Source organism: Choloepus didactylus, chromosome 16 (genome assembly GCF_015220235.1).
Source record: "Choloepus didactylus isolate mChoDid1 chromosome 16, mChoDid1.pri, whole genome shotgun sequence".
Classification (NCBI taxonomy): domain Eukaryota; kingdom Metazoa; phylum Chordata; class Mammalia; order Pilosa; family Megalonychidae; genus Choloepus; species Choloepus didactylus.
Genome location: NC_051322.1, coordinates 47,729,585 through 47,757,445, shown reverse-complemented (window position 1 = coordinate 47,757,445; position 27,861 = coordinate 47,729,585). Strand labels below are relative to the sequence as shown.

Here is a 27,861-nt window from a genome sequence, read left to right as displayed (position 1 = left end):
AACATAAACCAGTACAGTGATTTTAGGCCAGTTTTAATTTAGGCCTATTCAACTACCAAATTGGCCACCTCTGCCAATGTTAATTTACTCTTTTGCTCTAAATCCCCAATGATACATAAACAAACCTCCAAAGGGCAAGAAATCAATAAAATGTCTAATTTGATTAACCATGTTTTTGGATTCATCAGGACAGCTCTAACCTGAAATAAATAGTGGATAGATAAATAAATAAAGCCACTCACTCGTGAGTATTTTCCATGTCTTCTTTTCATCGTCGTAATACTGAACCAAATTGCTGGGGAGCCGGTCCGGTCCGGGAGGCAAGCCTCCAACCAACAACAGCATTTTCTTGTTAGAGCGAATTCTTCACCCAAAACAAAAGAGGAGATGAATAACCACATTATTGGAGAATCTTTTTAGTGGCAACAAAATCATAACCATCAAAAGAATGTTCCTTGCTGGCAGATTTCTATTTCAATTTTTCCTGTTTCTTCTCTCATTCATGTCTCAACAATTTTTTGAACCAAGCAGAAAAATGATCAGAAGAGCTGCATATCCCCATACTCATGGAATAATAAGCTCTCTTTATGCAATTTGTTAGAGGTTCATTCTAGAACGACCTTTTTCTTATATTATCCCTTTAAATCATCACTCTTTACAGCTGAGTACACATGAAATGCTCTGGAGTTGTACTAAGGTTAAGTATTAAAGTTGCATGTCAAAAATCGTATTAGTCAAAATCATTATTATAAGCCATTCTCCACTCAAAGAACCTTGAAAAAATTAAGGTTATGCAGAGAGTTTGTGAGCCAACTCTTTAATCACCCAGGGAACTTCCAAAACCAGTTTGGTGCAATTAGTAGCACAGGGCTAACTGGGGTGGGTTAACCAGTTTGAATGTGACTTTTTGTTTGTTTTAATTTAGCTTAGCCTTCTGCCTTAATCCCCCTCTCCCCACTCCCAGCTCGCACTCCCTCCCGCTCTCCCCCTGTGCACCACTGGTGATACAGCAGCACCAATTGGTAAAAATGAGACTGTGCTGTTGTCGTGAGCCTCCCCAGAGTGGAGCCCTGCCAATCCTTGCCACTGATCCGGCGGCATGAACCTGCTCAACTGTGCAAAGTCACTCTAATTCCCTCCCTCTGTTTTTCTACCTTCTCCCCCAGGGGGCAACCACTGAAAGGAGTGACTACCCACCCATCAAGAGCTGGCAATTCGCTGCTATTAACCGTGACTGTGATTCCCAGTCTGCCTGGCAGTTCCTGAGAACAGGCCTGCAATGTCTCATATGCAGTAAAAGCTATAAGATGCACCCTGGCCGGCACACTCGACCTGATGGATGTACAATCCTCGGGAACAGTAATGGATTGAGCACACTTGCGACTGAAGCAAGGAGGGGAGGCACAGATCCCCACAAGGAGCCTGCTGATTTAACAGTCGCTTTACATATAATTGAACTTTTCATTTACCTGAAAGGCTGAAGGTGTCGGTAGAAACGCAACAACCAAGATTGAAGGTAAAAGTTGATAAATAAAAAAAGGGTTACTCTTAACTATGAACATAACCCGTGGTGTGGTTCTGAATCTATTATTATATATTCAGCCTGTTCTGATTCAAGGACGCTTGGCGCTATAAGCGCTTGTGGAGAAGCACTGTTTTGTTGGTTAAGAACCTGACATTCGGAGAGTTAACTTAATAGAGTTAATGACATTTCCATGTGAAGGAAGGGAATGAGAGAATTCCTTTAATGAAACTCGAGTGCATTGAATGCATTGCATAGGCCTCAGTAGGAAAAATACCTTCTGGGGAAACTCCTATGCTCAAGACACATCAGTAGAGGGGGCTGTAATTTTAGTAGAATGACAATTGTAATATCAGCTTGCAATATTCATTTTGACACCCTTTGGATATAGTTGAGTGAAAAGAAAAGCAAGCCCCAAAATTCCAACTTAGAGTGTGAAGGACTTTTGGAACTGAGTCCATATGCCTTACAGACTAATAAATAGCAAACAAAACTAGAATACAATAGCAAAGAGCTCTCTACCAGCATTGAGGGTTGCAGTGGTCTGCAGTGGTCTGGATGAGGAGGTAAGGAACATCTGTGTGATAAGAACCGCTCTTAAATTTGGAAATAATGCATCCATAATTCATATGCCATATTTTATTTGGAAATAATGCATCCATAATTCATATGTCATATAATCTCCTAAATGCATAATCAACCACTCTGTGTGTGTAAAAGAGGTTAAGATAAGAGCAAATAATATTTTGAGGTTGCCATAAGATTCCACATGGAGATAGACCTGTTCAAGTGGGAGTCGTGATGCTGTACATGTCCTGACATCACCTGTGTCTATCCTAGCAGACTGCAGGTGGGGGCAGATGGAGCTGATCAACTGGTTAGACATAGGGGGAAGGACTCACCAGAGGGGTGATCATGACAAACACAATACAATTAACTCCCTGTTTTAATGCATAAATAATATCCTGCTTTTAGATGTATTGGATGAATGGCAAAGGGCTCAGATATGTTCGTAAAGTTGTTGCATTAATTGGCAAGGCCAGTTTCCCTTGACCAACCCCACTGGTGATTTTCAATGCTGAGCTGGATGGACCATCTATGTGGGTGAGCAGAGGATGTATAGACTTTGTCTTCTCTGCCCAAAGAGTCAGTCATAGCCATCTGTCCTCTAAGAACTGGACTGAGCCCACCAACACATAAGCCATTGAACAGCTGGCAAACAATAACAGCTTCCAGGCTCTGCCAACAATGACATGATTCAAAGGGATAGTACAGCAGCAGTGGAAGACCCCATGTAACTCGCACGAGTCCCTGACCCATTCAGACCTCCTCAGGGAACCTGATGAAGTGAGCAAGGACTATAGAATTACATACAACCTGGAAATAAAGGAAATCCCATGCACATGTGGGCTGTGTGCTTTGGTTAAGTTTCGTTAGGTATGACTGTCTTCATAAGTGAAGCCACTTCCCAAATCTTTTGCACTGTATATGTGCATCATCATTCAGGTCAGTTTATTATGGCATTTTAATTGGAGCATTTTGTCTCTAAAGCTTGTGTTATTTTTCCAACCTAACATGGATGTCATTTAATTCCAAATAAAATTTAAAATGTTACCTTGTGAAGGTGAATCACATAGAAACAAAGAACAGGATAAAGTATGTGACAAGTGGCATAGTAAAGAAGAAAGAACACATTAAATATTAAAACACATTCTGGTGGTTTGCTCATTGTTGTCTCCATGGACTCAAAACAGCCCTGGGAGGCAGATGTAACCCCATTTCACAGAATATTGAGAAAGTTCCCATAGTCACTCAAAATGGCAGAAACAGTGTTCAGGCCTAGAAATTTAAACTCTACCACAGCCCATGTTCTTTTTTAAATCAAAACTTTAAAAAACATTTATTTTCTCTGTCACAACTCTGATTAAGATCCTGTTGACCCAGGTTCTGGTGCTGACTTTGCTATTAAGCTGAGTAACTTTCTATAAGTTACTTGGCCTCTTGGAGCCTTTGTTTTCTCATCTTTAAATAGGCTGATAATATCTGACCTGCCTCTTCAAAGGATTGTCATGAAGATCATATAAAACAGTAAAGTGAAAATTCTCTGTAAACTCAAAAGTAAATTATTAACAATCAGTCTTCAGATATTGACAATATAATGTGGGCTTTATTTCAACACATCACACTTGGTTAAATGGTTAAAAAAGAAAAGCGATATATTTCATGGAGATTTGTTGAGCTCATGTATATAAATACAAGCTAATTAAGAGGACTTCACTACCCAATTGCTATCTTATAACTATTTTTGTCTCAGAAAATTATCACTTTAATTATACTGGCTCTCTTTTGAGCCTCATTAGAAGAAAACAGACATTTGGACATTACATAAAACCATGAACTTTTCTGGACCCAACTAAAAGGGCCTAATAGAGATTACTCTACATTTCTTATTTCTTAAGAATAACGCAAATGTGAAAAACCACCACATATTTTATTCTGATATAAATGCCATGTCAACTATTCAATTACTCCTAGAAAATAAAACATATGAATAATTCCTGTGGAAAAGTTTCCATTCTTTTTACACTGTGCGAATATGATAGTAGCAATGGCAATAATGACAAATAATAATGAATACGTATTGGGTATCGAACCCCTGATTATTATGCTATTTATTTGATGTGGACAAACTTCAATTTGAAAACACCGTGAAAAAAATACCTTGTGAACTAAAAAAAGTAAAATTAGGAGAATCCGAACTAACAGGGCTGATGTGTAATTATTCTTTTCCAAATAATCGCAACAGAGCTTCACCGGTTTAATTTCAGGATAAGCAAAAATCTACAAATGTAGCCCTATTGCAATAATTAGAGCTGCTTCATATGGCAATATATGGTATACTTTTTAGAAGGTCTTCACATAGGGACTCAATTTAGCCAAAATTAATATGTTCTCTACATATTTATTATTACTTTTAAAATATTCCTTCTCGCTCCTCATGTTATCCCACCTAGACCAAAGTAATGTATTTAAAAGATAAGCAATTAGATATATTTCAACAAAGAGCTGAGTATGTCATGATTAATAATATTATTTGGATGCCTGTGTTTGAGTTCCTAGATTCTTACATAGAAAAATATGAGCTTAAAAAGGCAATGGAATTTGAAGTTCTCCTTCGTTCCATCTCAGTAATTACCCGACATTTGCCATGTGTCACATTTGCGTGCGTGCGTGTGTGTGCGGGTGCGTGTGTGCCTGCTTGTGTGCATACCTACTTCGGTTCTAGGGATGAATGATTGAAGGATGACCTAAAACCTCCTGGTGTAAACAGATTTTTCATCATACCGGTGTTCTAAGTATGGCAAAGTCTCATTTATTTATATTTCAGTGATTTGGAACTTTAATAATTGGGAAACAGGCCAGATAAAGTTTTCCTTTTCAAGATACATGAACAAAGTTTTCATTAGCTAGTTTGCAAGAAGAGTTTTAACTTATTTAAGAAATCAGCTGGTTTGCCGGCACTTTAGAGCTACCTATATACATTTAGACAAAATTCACTTCACAAATTGCAAAATTCACTTTACAAATTGCAAGTAATTTTCATTTATTTATTAAAGAAGGAATTCTATAAAGCTCTAAGAATCATTAAATCATACAGTTAGAAGAGAACTTTGAGCAAATCTAGTTCAATGATTCCCAAACCTGACAAGTTACCAGGATCACTTGGAGGGATTAAAAAATTTAGATTCTTGATATAGATTCTCGAGTCCTAACTCCCTAGAGACTTTGATTCAATGGGATGGAGCCTTAAAAATCAATGTTTTACAGTTTCCTAGTTGATTCTAACATAACAGCCAGACTTGGGGCTACTGTTTTTTTATATAATATAGAAATTCTTTTTTATAGTTTTTTTCATAAATAATTATTTTTATTTTGTTGGGGATTTATAATGAAATCAATCTTATTTTTTCAAACCCACTGTATTATTCAAAGTCATTGGACAGTTCTAAGTAATAGACATTTTTTCCTTATGCTGAACTGAAAACTTTAACCCTTTCTAGAAAACAAGAGAAAGACCCACCATCTGTGGCATAACCACACTTTAAATACAGGAAGATAGTTGTCATACATCTCTATGTTGAAAATCCCCATTTCTTCCTGAAAAGGTTTCCATGTTCCCCACCATCCTGGTCCCATCCTTTGAGTATACTCTAGACTGTCACTGTCCCTTTTAAAATGTGAAGGTCAGAATTGTACACACTCTAGCAAATGTGATATGACATATACTATTTTTCTTTTAAGGCCTTCTAAAATTACAAGAGTCTTTTAGAATCACTGCGCAGTGTTGGGTTCCTATTCAACTTCTGGTTGACTACAACCATCATTGTGTTTTGTTTTAAACAAGCATTTTCTGGTCCTATTCTGTTTCTTCTAATGGAATATTTTAAACATCAGTGCATGACTATTCTTTATGTTTTTATTTCTGCTAGTGATTTAGACACCTTGTATCAATTAATTTATTATTTAGCAATTATTAGTTGAACTCCTACTATGTGCCAGTCAGGCTGTGTTCTTGAAGCACTGGAGATATTGGTGGGAGCAAGGGGTGGAAATCCCTGTTTATCTGATACTTGCTTCCATCCTAAAGGGGGCTTCTCTTGCGACCATTACGATTCTTTAGGCTGGTTGTTAAGGGCTAAGACCTCACAGACAGCTAGGGAAAGTCCCCTGGCTTTAGCTCTTCCCAGGTGAGTGAACTTGGGCTGGCCTCTTCACCCTCTATAACCTTATTCGTAAAGTTCAGATAACAGTAGACCAATGGCATAGTTTTTGTTTCTTTTTTAGATTAAAATAAACAATATATGCAAGCATTTAAAACAGTGCTAAATAAATACTATCATCATCTTCTTCATCATCATTATTACTATTAACTATTCCTTTGTGTAATCTGCAGGTTTGTCAAGCAAGTGGTCTATGTCCCTATCCAAGTTTCATTACTTAAAAAATAACAGCATTGCATCTCTTTTGTTTAAATAAGTTCCCATCTAAGTTTTATTACTTAAAAATAGTGGACTTGTATTTCTATTGTTTCAATAGTTTAATTAATTTAACTAGTTCTCTCTGAAATGATACTAGATCACTAGGATTTTTCTTCTGCAACTCCCCACATTTGGTCTTTTGGAGTGTACAGTATTTTTACTTTTTCTTTTTGATGGAAAAACTAAGTGGCTTTGAGGTGGCAAAGTAAACCGGGGTAGAAAATCACCACCCCATCCCTCAAAGGCCAGGGTAATTTCAAGTTAACAGTCAGCCAGACCAGGATTTAAGTCCTCTTTCTACCACTCCAAATACCGTTATAGCCTTGGGTTGATATTGGACCTCTCCATGCTGCAGTTTCTTCCTCGTTAAAGTGGGAGTGTTAGTATCTTCTTACAAGGATACTGTGAGGGTTAACTGAAGGCATCTAGGTGTGATGGGAAAATAAATGGTTGGTCCTTATAACCAAAAATACCTTCTAGAGGAAGACCATCGTGCGAATCAAAGGCCCTTTGTGCTGCTGACACCTTGAAAGATGAATGTCTCTGCATGGTGAAAAGAGAAAAAATTGATGCCCTCAGCGAAGTCCAGTAGGGAGAGGCTGGGCAAGACAGGAAGAAGCCATGACTCTTCCCCATGACCATCCAATTTCAGCGGACTTTACTAGACCCGTGATGGGTCAGTATTTTATAAAGGCAGTAGATGGACAGTTTCACTTCTGGTGGTACAGCAGCCATGTATGAAGGTATTCTGAGAGGCAGGAAAAAAAAAAATAGGAGGACCAAAGACCCCAAGGATTCACAGAAATGAGGACAGGCTTTGGATTTCTCTAGGCCATGGAATTGGAAGGGTTTTTAGCAATTTTACCAGATCTTTGCTAGATCTGGGGAAGCCCTTAGCTGACATCTAGGGTACATGTGGAAAATATTTATGTAGCTTCCATGGTAATCAATCGATAAACAGGGGCATAATTATTTTGCATAATCATTAACCTTACAAAGCTCTCATTTGAAAAATCAATCTTTGGAATTTTGATGTTTTCTTTTATTGCTTAGAAGCCTCTCAGACGTCATAGGTTGTATTGTTTATAAATAGCCAGAATATTTACTGCATCAACAAGTTTAACAAAAATATAAAATCACTGGTTTTGATCCAGATCTCACTTATAAATTCAACCTACTCAATCCCTTGGCTACTACCTCTCTCTGTTAAGGAAGTCACCAAGCCTTACCCAACTCACCAAATTTTATGATAATCCTTGACTCTTCCCATTTTCTTGCTAAATTCAATGTTTATCAAGTCTCATAGATTCTGTAGCTATAATGTTTCTCAAATCTGTCTCTTCACCCCAGCCAAACTGCCAGCTGCCTGATTCAGGGACCAGCTCTCTTTTAAGCTGCTGTGATGTTCCTGCTTTCTGTGCCCTTGCCCCCATCTAATCTACACTACATACTTTGTCAGATGAATTTTCCCAAAGTCTGGCACTGATGATCAGTTATCTCTATCCTCTTCTGGAAAACAGAACCACCCCTCCCGCTACCCACAGCCTATAAAGTGCACATCGCGCTGCATTATAACCTCCCCTTTCTCTCTCTGTCTCTCTTGTGGTTAAACGCCTTGCTTGAAATTCATTTCAAGGATAAACGAGTTTGTGAGTTAAGATCTGAATAAACTTGAAAGAGGAATTTCAGATAGAAACTGCTTAGACTGCGAGGAAAAAGCAAGAGGGGAGATCCTGAGTTGTTGGCCAGGAGGAGGTTCTGAAAGCCAGCTAGCCTTCCTTAAACTTCAGCCAGAATGGTACCCAAAGATCCCCAAAGGAGAGCTGCTACCCTCTTCTTAAAATTTTCCAGAGAAGTAAACTCCCTTGAGAATTTGTTCCAGCTGATTTGCTATTGTATTTAGGTTTCTTTATCATAGCTGTTCTTGGTAATTACACAGCAGCTTTCATTGAAAGAGCCTTTAAATAGACCTGATAATGCCTCTCTGAGGTAGGCAAACACAAAGTATCATTATCCCCATCTAACAGATGAAAGAATAGAGGAAAAGGGGTTTGGGCGTCTTTTCTAGTGCCTCAGGATGGGTTTTATTTCCTCCTTTTCACAGAGGAAACCACTCCAGGGCTTTCTTACACAACTCTTCTGTGTGTGGCTGAAAAAGCTTCCCATCTTCTGACATCGGAGCCACTTCTCTTCTTTCCACTATGTTTCTGGCTGGGTAGTGACTACAGAATGGCTGGTAATACAAATTATTTAGTTTTCCTAAAATGGAAATAACTTTATGATTTGTTTTATCACATTATAAAGATAGTACATGCTCACTGAGAACAATTCTGACTGTACTTAGAAGCAAAAAGGGCTTAGTATATAGTAGCTGCTAAATAAATGCTTGCATATATGAAGAAATGGTGAATTAAAGAACAAATCATTGAAAAAATAAAAGTTACTTTTTAAGCCCATCATCCAGGAACATGTCATTATAGATTTTTTAATCATTTTTTTTTTTTTAATACTCACCTGTTTTAAAGTCTAGTCAGTAGATTGGTTTTAAGATCCAGTTACGTGGGAAGAGAGGGGTGTCAAAAGGCAGAAGGGAAAGAGGACACATTTCTAAATCAATATTTGGAAGAGTCAGAGGGTGATATCTTGGGGAAAGGAGAGTCTTATTGAGTAGCCCCCAAATCTAACCTAAATAATTAGTCTTGCATTTAAGAGTCACACCACCACACTCCTTGGTTTTATTGGATATCTGTTTTTCTTTTTGTTCTTTGGAATCAATGTTGTCTCAGAGAATAGAAGCCCATCATAAAGTGCAATATTTGCAAAACTTTAGTTATTAACACAACATAAGACCATGATTTTTGCCATATCCACCTACTACCTATAATATTATTTAGTTGATATTTTTTTCAAAACTACTCAGTTAAAAAAATACTTAATTCCAGACTATGCTAGTGGATCTCAGTACTGGCTGCACTTTAAAGTCATCTAGAGGAACTTTTATAAAATATCTAGTGCGGGGGCATCTCCTGGAGATTCTGATTTACTTGATCTATAGGGTGGAACCCAGCATCAGTGTTGTTTTTTAAAACCTTTCTGAGTGATTCCAACACAGAAACTAGTATGAAGAATCATTGTTCTAAGCAATCATATTTATGAAATCATGAGCTTTATGTGTTAATTGTGTTTTATTTCTAATACACATTAAAAGGTAGTAATGCCTAACCTAATTAAAATATATTTAAAAATGGTTTCTTGCGGGTGTCTGAGCTTGTGCCTCGACTTACCAGGCCTGGGCCAGGGGACTTGATATCACCCCCTGGGGAGGGTAGTAGGTACGGGCGTGAGTGCCCTCTGCAGCCCCCCCGAGCCTGAGGAGCGAGGTCAAGGCAGCTCCCTTTTCCTCACCCAAAATGCCACTGGCAGGGGAGGCTTGCCGGAGGAAACCGCCTTTCTCCCAACTTCCCTTTCCCCACTTCCCTATCTTACCCACTCGCTCCCTGGTGCCAAGGCCACTCCTGCCACCGCCAGTGCGCATGCACCGTGGCCAGAACAACCCCCGCCCGCTGCAACGGCTCCTGAATCCTCTCAGAACCAATCCTAGCCCCTCTCCCTTCAATATTGCCATTTTAGGCTACTTCACCTCCTTTCCAGCCCTGCCCCTCTTACCAGCCTATATAACCTGTAATCACCCCTGAATAAATCTCTTTGGCGCATACCCCTACTGGATGAAGAGTGTTTTTGTCCTTATCGCCGCCCTCCTTGCACGCCTCTCGCCGAGGACTCTGGCCAACGTCCTCCGCCTCGCCCTCGCCTCCGGGAAAGAGCCCCCGCCGCCGGTAACCTTTAAGCAGCCCCGAGAGCTGAGGGCTCGGCTACCGGCCGCCACTCCCCCTAGAAGCAGTAACCCCGACCGCAACTGGTGCCCCGTGTGAGGAGCGTCTCCACACGACAGTTTGGCAGGTCACTCGCTCGCCCGGACGCCTCTCCAGCTTCCCATTTCCTCGCCTGCAAGGTAGGGGCCGCCTCTCCTTCGCCGCTTCCGGAGCCGTGGGAGGTTCCTTGCTCCGAAGCCGCTCCTCCCTTCCCCCACGCTCTCTTCATCCAGTAGGAACTCCTCCCTTCCCCCACGCTCTCTTCGTCCTCTTGTATGCGCACTTCTATGACCCCCGTCCCTCCTAACACTCTCCCTCTTCCCCTCCATTACTTTGCTGTAGTTCTTTGTATCTTTATTTCCTCATTTGGTGCCGTGTGCCTCTTTGCAACTGCCCCCCCTGACTGCTCTCGTTGCCAAAGGGCACTGCTTTCTGCTCTCGCCGTCTCCTTCGGCCTTGCAGCCACAGTTTATCTCATTCTCTCTGCTCGATAAACAACTCCTCCTTCTCCTCCCTGCCAGCCGGCCGGCCCGGCTCGGGAACAACTCCCCCTCCTCTCCCCTCAGCTATGGGTAATCGTATATCTACATGTCAGGCACCTCAAGTTCGTGCTCTGGCTGGTCTCCTAGACACGCATCGCTGTAAAGTGTCTGTCCGGCAGCTGCAGATATACTGGGATCTCCTGCTGCCCTTTAACCCATGGCTCACCACTTGCCATCTTTGGGACCCTGTTACTTATGATCGCCTTATTGATCGAGTCACTAATGCCATGGAACATGAGAGCAAGCGCTTCCCTCCCGGCTTGCTCCCCACCTTGATAACCATCCGCTCCTGCCTTCAAGGCTCCCTCCCCCCTGATAGAGGCCCCGTTAAATCCAAAGAGGCCCTATCAACCCAGCCAACAGACTCAGATAGCGATACTAATTCAAATCATGACTCGGACACGGAGTCCTTAGTCGAGCAGATTAACAACGCGCTCGAGGTGACTCCTTTTTCCATCGAGGGGAGTAAATGCTCCGGCGATGACATCAGCCCTAAGCTGGGCCGGAAACCGCGTACGCTTTACCCCGCCCTTCCACAGGGCGGAGCTAGTCCACCATCTTATGCCTTGAACCCCACCCTTTCACAGGGCGGAGCTGATCCACCATCTTGTGTCTTAGCCACGCCTACCGCGCCGCCATCTTGCGACGCTTGGGGCCTCCCACTCCCGCCTCTCCCTCCGGCGAGCTCCCCCTCGGAGCCGCTACCGGCAGCTGCCGCCGCTCCTTCCACCCTGCCGACTAACAACCCCTGGCTGCCTTCTGCACCTCAAGGCAACCCTTGGGGCAACGCTCCCCCTACCCCCACTCCCGCGCCAAGTCCTCTGCAAGCGTGTCCTCCTTTCTCTCGTGCTTTTCGCTGCTTTCCTCTTAACCTTGCCCCCACCCCACAGAGGCCGCATGACTGGTATCCCATTGACTTAGATACTATCAAGCAGCTTCGCAAGGCCGTCAAGGAGGACGGGTTAGGTAGCCCATATGCTTCCCAAATACTGCAGGATCTCGCCATGAACTATTGCCTCCCCCAAGACTGGGCCTCGCTTGCCCGTTCAATTTTTAACCCCGGTCAGTTTGTTGACTGGCGTGCTCACTTCCAGGCAGAAGCAGCTAAGCAAGGTGAGCAAGATGCAGCCATTGGAGTCTATCATCCCCCCGAAGCCTATTTGGGCACTGGAGCGTTTCTAAATGCGTCTGCTTATATTAATGCCCCTGCTGCCTTCTGGACTGTCCTCAGAGGCATCGCCTTGCGCGCGTTTGCCGGCTGCTCTGCCTGTCGGCCTAACAAATTTACCAAGCTCTTCCAGGAGCCGAGTAAGCCTTTCGCCACCTTTGTCTCCAGAGTCGAAGAAACCTGCGCTCAAAAAGTAAGTGATCCCCAGGCCCAATATTACATGTGCCCATCCTCAAATCCTGGAAAATCGTACTGCAATTCCCCCAACGAGTACTACTGTGCGTACTGGGGGTGTGAAACTTTAGCCACTGGCTGGAAACCTTCTGTCCCTGACAAATTTCTAAACCTCGCAGTAATCCCGTATACTTGCCAAAATTCAGGCTATCACTATCTCAACAGGTACCTTTGCCCTAAAAGATTAATGCTCACCATACAAAACCCTGCCGATACGTCTTGGCTCCTAGGTAAAACTTGGGGCTTCCGAATTTGGCTATCGGGGTTCGATCGGGGAACCCTTATAATCATAAGAAAGGAGGCTTTAAACCAACCAAAAAAAGATACTGTTATAAAAAAGCCCTTTAACATTGGTCCCAATAAAGTCATTAACCCCCTTTTTCCACAGCTCTCCAGCCGCACCTTAGTTTCAACTAAACGCACTTCAACTACATCTCAAACCCCACCACCCCAGCTTCCTCTGCCCCCTTCTCGTTATTCCTCTCCCCTCCTCAGCCTCATCCAAGCCGCCTTTGCCTCAGTGAACTCCTCCAACCCCAATTTTACCTCCTCCTGCTGGCTCTGCCTCTCCACCTCTTCCTCACTGTACGAGCCCGTTGCCTCCAACCTCTCCTTTTCAGAAAGCACAGAAGACAGCCCCTCGGAATGCAGTTGGAATACCTCTGCCGTCCCCCTAACCTTTCATTCAGTCTCCTATACGGGAAAGTGCGTCCGTCCTCGCTCCAGTAACTCTCCCGACCTCACTGCCTGTGCCAGCTACTCATCTCCCAGTAGCTCGGCAAAATTTCTCATTCCTCATAACTCCTCCCAATGGCTCTGCTCCTCTACAGGACTTACCCCCTGTCTCAGCACAAATATCATCAGCGAATATAAAGAAACTTGCCTCCTAATTGTCCTTATCCCTAGGGTCTTATACCACAGCGAAGAAGATTTCTTCCTCCGTCTGGAAAGAACTGCAGCTCCTACCCCACTGCAAAAGCGAGAGCCCATCACCGTCCTTACAATTGCCTCCCTCCTAGGTCTTGCTGGCGCTGGCACCGGAATCGCTGCGTTAGCCAGTCAAGGCTCCGCCCTAACTCACCTCAGGGCGGCTGTTGACGAGGACATTCGTCACCTACAAAACGCTATTTACCATCTAAAAAATTCTGTCAATTCCCTCTCTGAAGTCGTGCTCCAAAACCGCCGAGGTCTTGACCTTCTCCTCCTCAAAGAAGGAGGCCTCTGCGCCGCCCTAGGAGAAGAGTGCTGTGTTTATGCCAATTCCACAGGTCTCGTCGAGGACAGCCTGAAAAGGGTCCGAGAAGGACTGGAAAAGCGTAAAAGAGATCGTGAAGCCACCAGTTATTGGTCCAGTTTTTTCACTCCCATCCTCCCATACATCCTTCCTTTTCTTGGCCCCCTATTAATAATTATTCTAGCTCTCATCTTAGGACCCTGCATCATCCGCAAAATTGTCCAGCTTGTAAGAAAACAAACAGATGCCCTTTTTTCCTCGTTCGTGCAAATCCAGTATCAGCGACTCGCCACCTCTGACGCCCCCCCACTCCAAGATGACAGCCAACCCTCCGCGACCTCAACGCCACCGGTCAACCCGCCGACCGCGAGGCCCTTCTCAATCACCTGAACATCGCTCTCACCTCGAGTTCCAGCTTCTCTGAACCCCTGAACTTTAAACCCCTGAACTTTAAACCCCTGAACTTTAAACCCCTGAACTTTAAACCCCTCACCTTCGCCCAGCCCGCTGCAGCGAAGCCCTTGTCGAGCGCCCAGGCACCACACCAACACTGAGCTCCAGCCTCGCTGAGCCACCGTCAACCCCTTTTTCCCTTCCCTGACCTCCCCCTTCCCTCACCCTTAGCGGGCCTCTCCGGTAAAGCCTCTTCCTCTAATTAGAAAAGAAAGGGGAATTGCGGGTGTCTGAGCTTGTGCCTCGACTTACCAGGCCTGGGCCAGGGGACTTGATATCACCCCCTGGGGAGGGTAGTAGGTACGGGCGTGAGTGCCCTCTGCAGCCCCCCCGAGCCTGAGGAGCGAGGTCAAGGCAGCTCCCTTTTCCTCACCCAAAATGCCACTGGCAGGGGAGGCTTGCCGGAGGAAACCGCCTTTCTCCCAACTGCCCTTTCCCCACTTCCTTATCTTACCCACTCGCTCCCTGGTGCCAAGGCCACTCCTGCCACCGCCAGTGCGCATGCACCGTGGCCAGAACAACCCCCGCCCGCTGCAACGGCTCCTGAATCCTCTCAGAACCAATCCTAGCCCCTCTCCCTTCAATATTGCCATTTTAGGCTACTTCACCTCCTTTCCAGCCCTGCCCCTCTTACCAGCCTATATAACCTGTAATCACCCCTGAATAAATCTCTTTGGCGCATACCCCTACTGGATGAAGAGTGTTTTTGTCCTTATCGCCGCCCTCCTTGCACGCCTCTCGCCGAGGACTCTGGCCAACGTCCTCCGCCTCGCCCTCGCCTCCGGGAAAGAGCCCCCGCCGCCGGTAACCTTTAAGCAGCCCCGAGAGCTGAGGGCTCGGCTACCGGCCGCCACTCCCCCTAGAAGCAGTAACCCCGACCGCAGTTTCTTGTGTACCATCTGAAATTGTCTCACAGCCCACGAGTGATATGTAAACCATATTTTGGGGCATAGTAGAATAAAGGAAGAAGCCAGGACTTTAAAATTTGATGATCTGGAAACCTGAATTACATTCCATCTCTGCCACTTGCTGTATGTGTGACCATGAGAAGATCAACATCTTTATTGGCCGTAGTTTTACAAATTTTAACTGTAACTAATCATCTTCCCACCCCTTTACGCCACACGCCAGCCCCTGGCGCTCCCAGGAGTCCTCCATGATTCTTCCCTGATACATACTAACTCCAGAACGGTACCATGCTCTCCAGCGTGTGGAAGGGGTCGTTTGCTACATCCTCCTAGTAACCACACCTGTAGACCAGCCAACGATGACAGAGACAGACATGGAAAAACATGTCTTCATCTGAATCCATGAAATGGAGGCCCCACCAAGGCTTAGATTATAAGCCTTAAAGGCTGGGATGAGTCTATCTTTGTATTCGTACATGGCACTTCAGACTCCACTCCATTCTTGGTCCTTTGCTCCATGAGGGACAATGGCTTCCAGCCCACTTTATACTCACTGCCTTGCCCTCCTCCTTCCCCACTGCCGGATTAAAGCTTCCTTTAGTAACTAGACACAGTTGAATTTCTTGTTTTGCTTGATTACCTATATAATCCCTAATTCTAATACCTAGTACTTAGTGCCTTTCTTCTGAAGTACATAAATTGCAATGGAAACAGCATCTCATCAATTCTCCCCATATCCCTGTGAGGATGTTGCATGGCAAGAATTACCTTTTAGTCTGCCTGCAAGTGGGCACAGGGTCTCGCTGCTCATTAGCACAGATGCTTGCTACCAAAGAGGTTGATGGGTGAAATCAGTATTCATGTAGTAGGAGAAAGTACTTCTCCTTATTTAAGAGAGAACTGGTCCTATGCTACCTGTCACAAAAGACCTGATTCAAACTCTGCATAGCCTGGCAATAAAAAGAGATAAAGCATCACTCTCATGCTAGTGATGGACTCACAAGTAATGCCTGCATTGGAACTCCCAATAAAGCCCAATTATTAGATTATGCTGCCTCCTCGCTCTCTCTCCCACTCCCTGCCTCCTTCCCTCCATCTGTCTGGCTTTTTGAAGAGACCAGAGTGACTTCCTGGCATGGAGAAACTCTGATACTTGCTACATAAGAAAAAGTGCAGAAAAATGCAAGATCACAGAGTAAGGTTGAGCATTCAAATTCAGAAGAATGTAACTTACCCCACTACAGTGATTTGTCTCTGAGAGTAAAGACACAACAGCAAAAAAATGAATATTTTAGCAAAATGACATTCCAAAGAAAGGAGTTCAGCCATTGAAGATGATGCTTAGAGGGACAATGGCCAGATCCCACCTCATGATCTAGAGCCGATTCATCCATTACTCTAACTCCAGGGAGACATTTTTCGTGGGGAAACTATGAAGCTCGTTTGGAAGAAAAGGAACCAGCCTCCTGCCAAGCAGGCTCTTTCCAGTTGGTGAGTCACTGCGGGAATGGCCAGGCAGGGAGACAGGGAGAAAAGTTAGTTAGTAACTGAACATATTACAACCTGCTTCCCCTGGAATATTCATGGCAACAAATAGGTGTCTATCTTCAGAAAAAATGAGTTTCCATGGATACTTTCTAAAACAGCTGGGATTTAAAAGTTTAAGGGAAGAATAATTCTATATCATCTTGGGATGAAGATAAATGAAGTTATCCTTATTTTTCAGTAGCTGAGGCAGGCACCGGGGTGAGCATGCTATGGAGACAATGAGGTGTGGCTTCTGGGATCCAGCTTAGGGACACCCCGCTGCTGAGGGTGAAATAGGAATCTCTTCTCCTCCTCCTCTTTCCGTCTCCATCCCAGTAGGGAGCCAGTTCTTTCAGTTCTTTGCTGCTGTGCCAACCCTGGAGGGGCGATGGTGCTAAAGGGAGCCCTATCCCAAGGGCCCTCCAAGTTTCCCCTTTGGAAAGAGCACTCCCAGAGCCTCTGAGGTCCACCCAATCAGAAGTTTTTCATATTCTCTGAAGCTGAATTGTGGACTTTATAACTGCGTGACTTGAATTAGTCTGCATTCTCTAATGCAGTAGGGAATTTCTTTCATTGAAAGAAATCCCCTAGAGTCTAGTAATTCGGATAACTTTCCCTCTTTTTATGCCAAACTAATCAGATTTCTTTTAATTTCTCAATAATTTTTCCCCATGCTTCTTATCTTTCAGTAAATTATTGTCAGTATCCCCTCCCCCATCTTCTACAGTTATGTAGCGAATTGGAAAAGAGACACAATCATTTGTTTAGTCCAGAGATTTTCAAAATGTGATCCAAAAAACCACCAGCAGATGCTTGCTAAATATGTACATTCCTGTGTTCATGTTCCAGATCAACTTAATTCAGAACTCTGGGGTAGGGCTGAAAAGAAGTATTTTTTTGAAGAAAAAGCTGTATGGTTGATTTTTTAGGTAAGATTTTCTGGACCCAAGGAAAGAAGATCTTCAGTGTTTTTTCGAATTCTGCATTCTGGAAGAGCTGTTAACACATTACTGGCTTGGATAATTACACAACTACCTAGATAACTTTGCCTGTATAGACCTAGTTGAAAAGGAATATTTCAGTTAGTTTCCCTAATCTATTTTTTCATTCCTTACATCCTATTCTTGGCCTCCTTAACACAACTCTTCAACCAATAGACACTTGGAGCTGAAAAACACCATCAGTCTCACACTCTCAGTTTTGGGAATTGACACTTGAGAAGGAGCTCTCTATGGTCAAACTTGCACAACTGCCTTGAAAAAAGATCTTCCTAATTTTACCACACAGCGGGTACACTTCATAGCAACCTACCAACTACACTTGGTACAGTGAATTTGGAAAATGGGGAGGCAGGCTCCTGATCTACTCCTCTGTTTGGTGGTCAGTGGACTGTACATATTCTGTAAATGTTAATGGATAACAACGTTGGCATGGAGGAAGGGGTGAGCAAGAGGGAGAACGACAGATATGTAAAGAAGTGATTCATGTAAGCCTTTGTGACAGATTCTAATTAGCACCTATAAAGTTACAGATGCGAATTTCTTTGTGCTTTTGGAAATTTTAAATGTTTTCTCATGCTCTGACACTTTAAAGTTTCCTTGCCATAAAAAATATGTGAGGCATTCTCCAGAAAACTCTTTTGAGGTAAGATTATTCTTTCTGGGTCAAAATGACTACTGTTTTCTGGAACTTGGGCTCTCCGTTTGGGTAGGCTGATGGAAGATAGACCACTTCTCTAGGTGACTAAGACATCTGCTAAGGGAAGAAGATGCATTCAAAGGACATATACACACAAAAGACAACTGATTTGGAGAGGTTTTCTGCTTTCTTGGGATCAGTTGGTAGTGTAGTCAGAATTCTATAAAATTATCAAATTCCTGATTCCTGCAAACGGTGGCCCCAGCTGTGATCTAGGAACCATTAGAAGTCCTATTAAAAATGCTTAAAGGACTCTTACAATTCAATAATAAAAAGACAACCCAACTAAAAAGTGGGCAAAGGACTAGAATAGACATTTCTCCCAAGAAAATATACAAATGGTCAGTAATCACAAGAAAAGATGTTCAACATCATTAGCCATTAGGGAAAAGCAAATCACAACGAGATAGCACTTAACACCCACCAGGATGGCTATAATCAAAAAGGCATTTAATGCTAAGTGTTGACAAGGATGTGGTTAAATTGCAACCTTCATACACTGCTGGTGGGAATGTAAAATGGTGCAACTGCTGTGGAAAGCATGTTTGGCAGATCCTCAAAATGTTAAACACAGACTTACTATACGGCCGAACAATTCTACTCCTAAGTATATATACCCACGAGAAATGAAAACATGCCCACAGAAAACTTGTAAATGAATGTTCATAGCAATATTACTCATAATAGCAAAAAGTACAAACAACCCAATGTCCATCAATTAATGAACGGATAAACAAAATGTAGAATACCCATCAAATGGATTATTATTCCATCATAAAAAGTAATGAAGTACTGATACATGCTACAATATTAGATTAACCATGAAATCATTATGCTAAGTGAAAGAAGCCAGTTACAAAAGACCAAATATTGTATGTTTCCATTTATGAGGAAATGGCCAGAAAGGCAAATCTATGCAGACAGAAAGTAGTAAGCTTGCCTAGATCAGCGGGGAATAGGAAGAATGAGGGTGACTGCTAATACATACGTTTTTTTTTATTGGGGGAGTGAAGAAAGTACTCTAAAATTAATTGTGATAATGCATAACTATGTGAACATACTAAAAACCATTGAATTGTATGATTTAAATGTATGGTATGTGAATTACATCTAAAGAAAGCTGTTAAATATGAATTGGTCATGCTTCTTCCGACTTTTCTGATCCCTGATATGGATTAGATCAAGAGGATGGACTAGATCTGGGACTGGCCCAGGCTTTGTAGTTCACTCAGAGGTGTAGTTCACTCAGAGGCGGATAAATCGGACACTTATAAATATAAGGACTCAGGCTGTGGGAATCCAACTCTAGAATGGACATATTGTATAGAATCAGGAGGCCTACAAGTAAACAGAAAGTAAATTGGAAATAAAAAGAATGATTCATACAAAAATAAAAGCTATTGATTATTAAGTATTCACAGCCAGGCACAATACTGTGTTGTTCATACATTATTTCAACATTAAGGATCGTTCTAATGAAGTAGGTATTGTTATGTACATTCTACAGATAAGAAATATGAAAATAGGTTAAGTATATTACCCAAGGATAGGCAGCTTGTGAATGGGAGAGGTAAAATTTGAGCACACATCTGTCTGACTTTTAGGTCTTAGCTACTACGCAATAGAGATGTTTATGATATTTGCAACATAATCTTAACATTTTAATTTATTATCCCCTATTACATAAACACTATAGACAGACAGATAGATAGATACAGATAGATAGATAGAGATATTTAGATAGAGAGATAGATGTCTCCTACTTGTTTAATACCTAATTTTACTTTGTACTCTCCACCTACAAATGTCATTTTGGAGTGAGTGCATGTGAAAGAGGGTGATTGCAGGATTTACCACTGACAGTGGTAGTGGTACAGTTGCCATAGTAACCAATTCACCAAATTGGTCTGTGCTACTAGGCACCCACTTGTGTCATTATAATACATCAACAATGACTGGGATTCTCACAGTATCAATGAACTCCTGTGAATGCAAATGAAACAGGAAGTGCTGAGATTCTACTGTACATTTTAAGTCACTCAAGTTTTTCCTTTAAAGTTCCCCTCTCTGACTCAAAATTTTACATTCCCTCTTCTAATCTTTTCCTTTCGCACGGGATGCTCTGGCGTGGTTGGTTTCAAGGGATGCTAAAAATCAGGCTTACACAGTGGTCTGCTGCATTGTTCCAAACAGGATTTACAAATACGACTATTTTCTTTTTTGGTGAGAAATTGTCCCTCCCAACCCAATATTCCTCATTCAGTGCCAGAATGTGGATCAATAACCATTCCACTTCCACCTCCACTGCCCCCACTATACAAAATAGAACTTTATCTGATAAACTAATACTTAAGAAGTCCCTGTACAGAAAACATAAGGCTGGCACTCAACAGTATGTGCTTTGTGTGTACATATACACACACACACATCCATCTATCCACATTTTTCAACAATGCTTCTACATTTTCAAGGGCTCTTTCTTCTCTGATATTTATGCTTTCTTTTCTTCCTCTTCTTCTCCATTTCACTGGGCTCGCCTGTCTTCAGAGGCACCTGAAGGCACGTAAGGCAGGGAAGTGAAACCGACTGTAATTGTTCAGATCACTTCTCTGCAGCCTCCAGTGAGCCAGTCTCCATACGGTGGCCCAGCGGAGCTCGGAGGAAGTGCAGTGTCCCTGCGCAGGTGCATTTTACCAACCCTCTCACAGGCGCACTGGGAGCTGCAAAACCAGACCTAGGTGAGAGAGGCTTGGGAGCAGCCACAAACGAAGCCTCTGAGCTTGAGTTTTACGAGATTAAAAAGAAGAGGGGCTCTCTTCTATGAAAGTAAGATATGAAAGACTTTTTTTTTTTAAATCTAAAAAGGCCATCATTTGCCCTTTAAAGAATTAAATATAAATTACTGAGATCAATCAGAAATCCCATTTCTCACTTTCTTCTGATGCCCTTGGCTTCACCTTGGGGAACCTTCAACTTCACTCGTTTGGGTCTTTTAAAAGTTTCTGGCTTTTTCTGTGCTTTCAGTGAAATCACAACAATGTTCAAGATTTCTCAATAGGCTAAAATGAATTCAGATAAAATTTTGCTTAAGCAGCTGTCAGCTAATCCTTACAAAAACCCTGGAAAATAAAATTGTAATTATTAACCCATTTTACTGATGCAGAACGTAGCTAAAGTGGGGCTAGGACATATAAGTAGGTCTATGATTTCAAAGGCAGCATTTTTTTCTCCACCATAGTGTTGCTATCTTCTCTCAGTTCAATTAAAAAATGTGCTGATTTTTCCATACTGAATTCATCCATGTGGTAGCTAATCCTTAGGAGTATCTGTAACTTCCCCTATGATTTGATGATTTGGATCACCCCTCCTGCTGCATCTCTAGCCACAAACATCAGTTTGTAGTTCCTGGAAGGTGCCAAGCTATTTTCTGCCTCAGGGTTTTTGCAAGCACTCTTCTCTTAGCCTGTACCTCCTGCAATTGCCTACCTTGCTTCCCAGAAACTGTCACCCTGGACAAGTCATCTTTCCAGGCTCATCTTAAGCCTCTCCTATAAGGAAAGCCTTCTTTGACCACTCAGACAAGATTATATGGCTCCCAGCTGTATTATGGTCTTCCAGCTCCTGCTACTTCTCTAATCTATAGCATGTATTACCAGTGTAACTAATTTGTGTAATTATTTACTCTTTCTCATTATACCATAAGCTACATGAAGTCAGGAACATGTATGTCTTTTCAACTCTAGCTCTCTGAACCTAACACGGTGCAGGGTATGTTATATAAGTTCAATACAAATTTGGGGGATATTCCATAGCAGAATTTATTGTTATTGGTGACTTGCAGTGCAGCACTACAAGTTCCAACAGTGAGTATAACACTGTCATGATATTTAAAGAAAAGCTGCCCAAAGTTGTGAATGTCACCTTGCTTTTTAGGTCTGCTGCCAGTTCAAATTACACTGGTAGTGAAGACAGTTTTGCAAATAGCACAGTTATATTTTCATATTCTCCTGTTGGAATAACAGGCTGTCCCTTTTGAACTCTGACATTTATGAAACAATTCCATTTACTTAGCGCAAGAACAGAGGGGTTTTAAAAATAATAAAATATCTTGATTAACTCAGATTGCAAATATGTAATGACTGAGGTCAATTAAATTATAGGGGATGAGTTGGCCATTATTGAATTATTGACCTTTTCTTCTTGTGAAAACACTTTTTTTTTTCTTTTTGGGGACTTGTTTTTCTTTATAAAGGAACATACATAACTGCAAATTATGTATGTTTGGGTATGTAGTGATTTGTACTTACTTGTCCAACAAATATTGAACATCTCCTCTTCAAGCCCTAGAATGTCCCTGCCTAATTTCTTCTCTTGCTAGTTCCTCTGTTCATTTTCAGATCTCATACTTTTCCTCTTTATAGTTGTGTTGATTCTGCACATCTCCTTGCATTTTCTTTATTGCTTATTTTTCTTCTTTTTCACTTTCCTATGATTTATTTTATCTTTCCCTCAAGTGATAGATATTTACTCTTTTCAATTCCCCGCTACTGCAGGTTTTCCTTTCCCTACTACCTTTTTGCTTTACTACTAATGCTGGAAATAGCCCTAACCTAATTTTTGTTAACACTATTTGTGATTAGACAAGGTCCTTTGATATTTAAAGTAAAATAGACATATTCATTGAATCATCTATGCTAGAACTGATAGTTCTTCCCCTAGTAAACTCATCGTCCTGTCCATATCAATGGAATGCTTTTTTTAAAAAATATATCATTAGTACATCATGCATCATGAATTATCTTGGAAGTTAATGGATAGGACATAGAAAATGAATATATTTTGTGAAATTCTAAATGAATGACAGAAGACATAAGCACTGATGGCATAACAATTGTTAAAATGATTTCCTTGAACAAAATATGAATAGAAAAAATTTCCAATTAGAGTAATCTTATTTTATGCTATTAAAATACACAAGCATTTTTATAATTCTGGCTTCTATCTAATATATTTATCATCTGAAATTATCACAAACATTAATAGCTTTCTATTGTCTTCCCCAAACCAAGCTGATACCTCTCGAGTGTCCTATCATGTATAAATCCAGGGAAAGCAATTTGGGGGTTCAAATTCAAGGTTTTACTATGCTTGTTTTATTTTTATAATTACTTCTGTTAGTTAAACTGAAGTACTTATTTTTATTGATTTATTAAAATACATTGGCTCATTCTAATTTTAGTAAGTCAATATCAAAATGACAAATCTTAGCCACCTCATCATTTAGCTTCTTAATCTCAGAACTAATAATTAAGTACAGTAGACAAGTAGGCAAGAATTTTTGCTTTCTACTCTCTTCTCCCCAATCTTCATTGACAGGGTGGCTTGAAGGAAAGATAGAAAGTAGGAACTTTTCTCACATCCATGATATGGTAAACCAAAGATATGGGAGACACAGATTCGAGTCTGTCTTTTGCAGAATTCATGTCTACAATATGTACCTATAATGACAGTTTTTTCTGCAGATGATTTGAGCATGCCCAACTCAATACCATCTGGATAATTGAACATATTACTTATCTTCCCTAAACTTCGTTTCCTAATCTCTACACAGGCTGAAAGGGTGTTGTAAGGATTAGAAGCAATGTAAGTAATATGTCTAGCTCATGGTAGGTGCTCAATTAATAATAACTACTAATATTACTAGAAATGAGTACTTGTGTGTGTAAGAGAGATCATATTTAAAATTACCTCAATTTTCATTTCAGCTTGGCTTTGTCCACACTAAACTGAGCCATATATTGTGTCCATTTCAATCATATTTAAGATCAATTACCAATTCATTTTAAGCTAACAGTTTTGGTTACAAATATTCAAAGTCCCTGTCTGGTGAGGTGAGATAGACACATAAGTCAAAGCTAAGTGGGTTGAGGGCTCCTCCTCTGGAAGAGGCAAGAAGTTCCCTAGTCATACTCAATCCAGTGGATTTATTCTGGAGTCAGGAGTCCTAATAACTCATGCCCTTTGATCAAAGAAGCTGGAGATACAGGATGGCACTTGGAAAAATAAAGTAACTTTCCTTTACACACCTAGATTAGTTTGAGGATATGTGCACGTCAATCTCAGAAAGCAGCATGTTCAATGCCACTGCCTACTTTGATTTCCTACTGGAAAACACTAAAATACCACATAAATGATAGTTATGCCTCTTCTTAATAATGACCAACCAATTTAAGGAGGTTCCATATCTAGTTTGCTTGGAAAAATGAACAACTAATTCATTGTTTTAATTAATCAACTTTTAGCTTCTGGGATAACTATTTAAATTCTTATGTCTTATTCTAGAAAGTTGACATCCTAACAGCATGGTAGAATTATTTAGACTTGAATTCTTTCCAAACGGAAGGAAGGAAACAAATGAGGATTCCTGCCACTAGAATGGGGGCAATTTTTTTTTTTTTCTGTTTGTTCACTGACACATCCCAAGTGCCTAGAACACGTGTTGGAAACTATGGCTTGCAGAACAAATGCAACTTACTGCCTGTTTTTGTAGAGCTTGAAAACTTGGAATGGTTTTCACATTTTTAAATGGTTGGAAAAAATCAAAATAAGAATAATATTTCATGACATAAGAAAATCATATGAGATTTGTGTCCATAAAAGAAATTTCATTGGAACCCAGCCTTGCCCACTTATTTATGTCCTGTCCATAACAATTTTTGTACTACAAGGGCAGAGTTTGAGTAGTTATAACAGAGACTGTGTATTCCCAAAGTCAAAAATATTTATATCTAGCCTTTTACAGAAAAAAAAAGCTAATGCCTAGAACAATATCTCTATCTTCTTTGAAGCTCAGATACATTAATACTTCACTGTCACCAGGTTCTTTCAAAAAAGTGAAAATCTTAGTCCAACATATAACTCTTGGTCATCCAAGAGATGTATAACTTTGGTCATTCACCAATTTATGGCCTAGCACAGACAGTGCCACACAAGAAGAAGCAGCACACTGCAGTGGATAAGAACACAGACTCAAGAGCCACACTGCCTGGTCTTAGATTTGTCCCTACCACTTACTGTCTGTGCAATCTTGGGCAAACTGCTTAACTTCTCTGTTCATCAGTTTTTCCATCTATAAATGAGGCTAACGATGGCACCCACCTCCTAGCCCTGTTAGGAGGATTAAATAAGTTAACATTTTTAAAGTGCTTAGAATATCATCTGGAATGCACTAGGTGTTGTAAGTAAGGTAACATATTTTGACTGTATTTTTAATTTAATAAAATTGAGATACTTAGAAATTAGTGAAAGTAATGAGTGAACTGTAGCATGTTCATAAAAATAGGAAAAAGTACAAATGAATTAAAATTGGAAAATTACTACTTGTCAGTAAATCCTCTATGCCAGCCAAGACATTAATGTCTACTCTAATTGCTCTTTGATTGTAGGATATCACAATTTGGCTCCCATACCTGTGATATAATTTTGTAATCAATGGTCCTGTTTCAGATAATAAACAAATTGTATTCTGAATGGTTGAGTAAGTTCTGATACAAAATCTTACTACTAACAACTTTGAATCTGAGGGTATGAAATTGATATAAAGGGAAGTAGCAATTTAGAGAATGCATGGATACAAGGTTAGTTTGCTTTTTTAAGGCTGTTATTGAGTTCTTTGGAAGAGAACCAGTAGAAAATATTGTCTTACATTTAAACAAAAACTTTCTAAGCACCAAAGCCAGAGATCAAAACTGTGTTGTATAGCGATATTAGAAAATCTAATCATTTGCAATCATTGCCAAGTTTTTTTTTTCTAGCAAACAGATAATTAGTACTCCTGATGTTTCCATTGTTTTTTTGTTTTTTTTTACATTAATTTATGTGAAATAGACTGCATTTTGTAGAAAGTGAAATTTCTGCAAGGTAACCTCCTGACTTTTATAAAATATAGTTTTTTGAAAACTACACTTCAAACAGTAATAACTGGTAGTTACATTTTTTAAAAAATAATAATTCTTTCAATGAATGCTTTTCTATTACATGTGTTTTCCTGGAGAAGGTTCAATAGTCTTTTGTTACATGAAATAGTAACATAGATTGAGGAACATAAGAGACAAGTGCAACACCGAGGCTGTCTTACTTTATAAGCTTAATTCATTCACTTTCAACAGGCATTTATTTAACTGTGACATTGCGTGAGGTGCAATGAAAATGTAAAAAAAAAAAAAAAGAACCTAATTAATCTGGTCCATTGGGAGACATTTGGAGACAAATACTAAATTGTGCATTAAAAATTTAAAAATACGTATAAAAAGACATTTTTCGGATTACTTAAGCTAAACTTAGACTGTAAGTCTTATGATATGTACTTTTTAATGTACTAAACTCTGCATGTCATGTCACTTTATGCAATTAAATTTTCATGCTTTAGAAGACTTTAATACTGACCTTTCCAGAAACTTTTTCAAGAATTTAGTTCTTAAATTTCCTATATCTTGCAATAAAACAAAAAGAAAATAACCAAGAAATAAACCTTCAAAAATTTCAAATTTCTGTCTACTCAAGTCCTGTAATCTTAAATTGCTTACCTATATATTTAAAAAAATAAGGTAACAAATCTTATTTCATTTTATTATCCTTAATGCTTAGTTTATTAAAGTAGAATGTGAATCTGAATACAAATGGCATATTCAGAAAAATTAAGCATTTAGAGCAAAAACTAAAATTAATTTGGGTCTTTCTTTATAAAATCTTTGTACTTGGGTTGCTTTATTTTCTAGACTTAATAAAAATTTAAAACTATTTAATAACCTTTACAAACACATTTAAAATATTGTTACCATATTAATATCCCTACTTTTTACAGATACTAGGAATTCTTAAACAAGTAAATTCTCTTTTAAAGTTCTTCCATTTGCTTGTGTTTTGTGCTTACTCCAACAGATGGATCAATTTTAATTTTCCATTTCACTTTCTCATTTGACGAGCTCTCTCATATTTAGACTATAAAACTACAGCCTCATAAAAAATAGTAAATATAATGTATTTCCATTCAATGGTATTCAATAAAAGTGATGTAATCACAAACAATTGGTTAACAGTTTTCCTCCTGTTAAAGGACATATAAGACCGAGAGAACATTTTTATATTATGCTGATGCCATTATAAATGGACTGATACAATACTGTTGATTACAATTTACAGCATGTTTGTGTACACTTCAAGTTAAGTTCTTGAAGGTTATTCTTTCATCCTTTCTGTGAATTAAAATTAGAACAATGTAATTAGTCACTAAAATTTAAAATGCTGCAGTTTCTAATAATTGAACAAGATCTACATTATATAACTTTGAGATCAATAATAGGTTCACATGAACTATCTTTTTTTTCTGTACCTTCCTCTTTTAAAGAAAAATACAATTTTCTTCCTACCGCAAAAGTATCAGATTCTTGTAGCATCCATGACACTTGTAAGCACTCAGTGGTCAGACATCACTACATATCCTTCAAATGATATGGTCCAGTGAAGCTGGAAGGTGTCATCACAGAGCAGGCCGCCTGGTATCTCAGCCATCCACCAGGACAGAGCCAGCAGGCCCCAGCTGGTGTGCTGAATCCAGACTAAGGTGGGAAATGGATTTTGCATTTTGGAAGTCAACTCTTCTAAT

The 27,861-nt window shown here is 40.5% G+C and overlaps 1 protein-coding gene across 1 annotated transcript in view; it reads right to left on the bottom strand.

Annotated features, from left to right (window-relative positions):
* The window catches only part of KLHL14 (kelch like family member 14), a 110,065-nt gene that overhangs the window by 77,129 nt on the left and 5,075 nt on the right, over positions 1-27,861 (bottom strand). Inside the window, exon 3 of the mRNA XM_037806198.1 lies at positions 243-364. Coding sequence (XP_037662126.1) covers positions 243-364 — 122 coding nt within the window. The remainder of the gene's footprint in view (positions 1-242; positions 365-27,861) is intronic.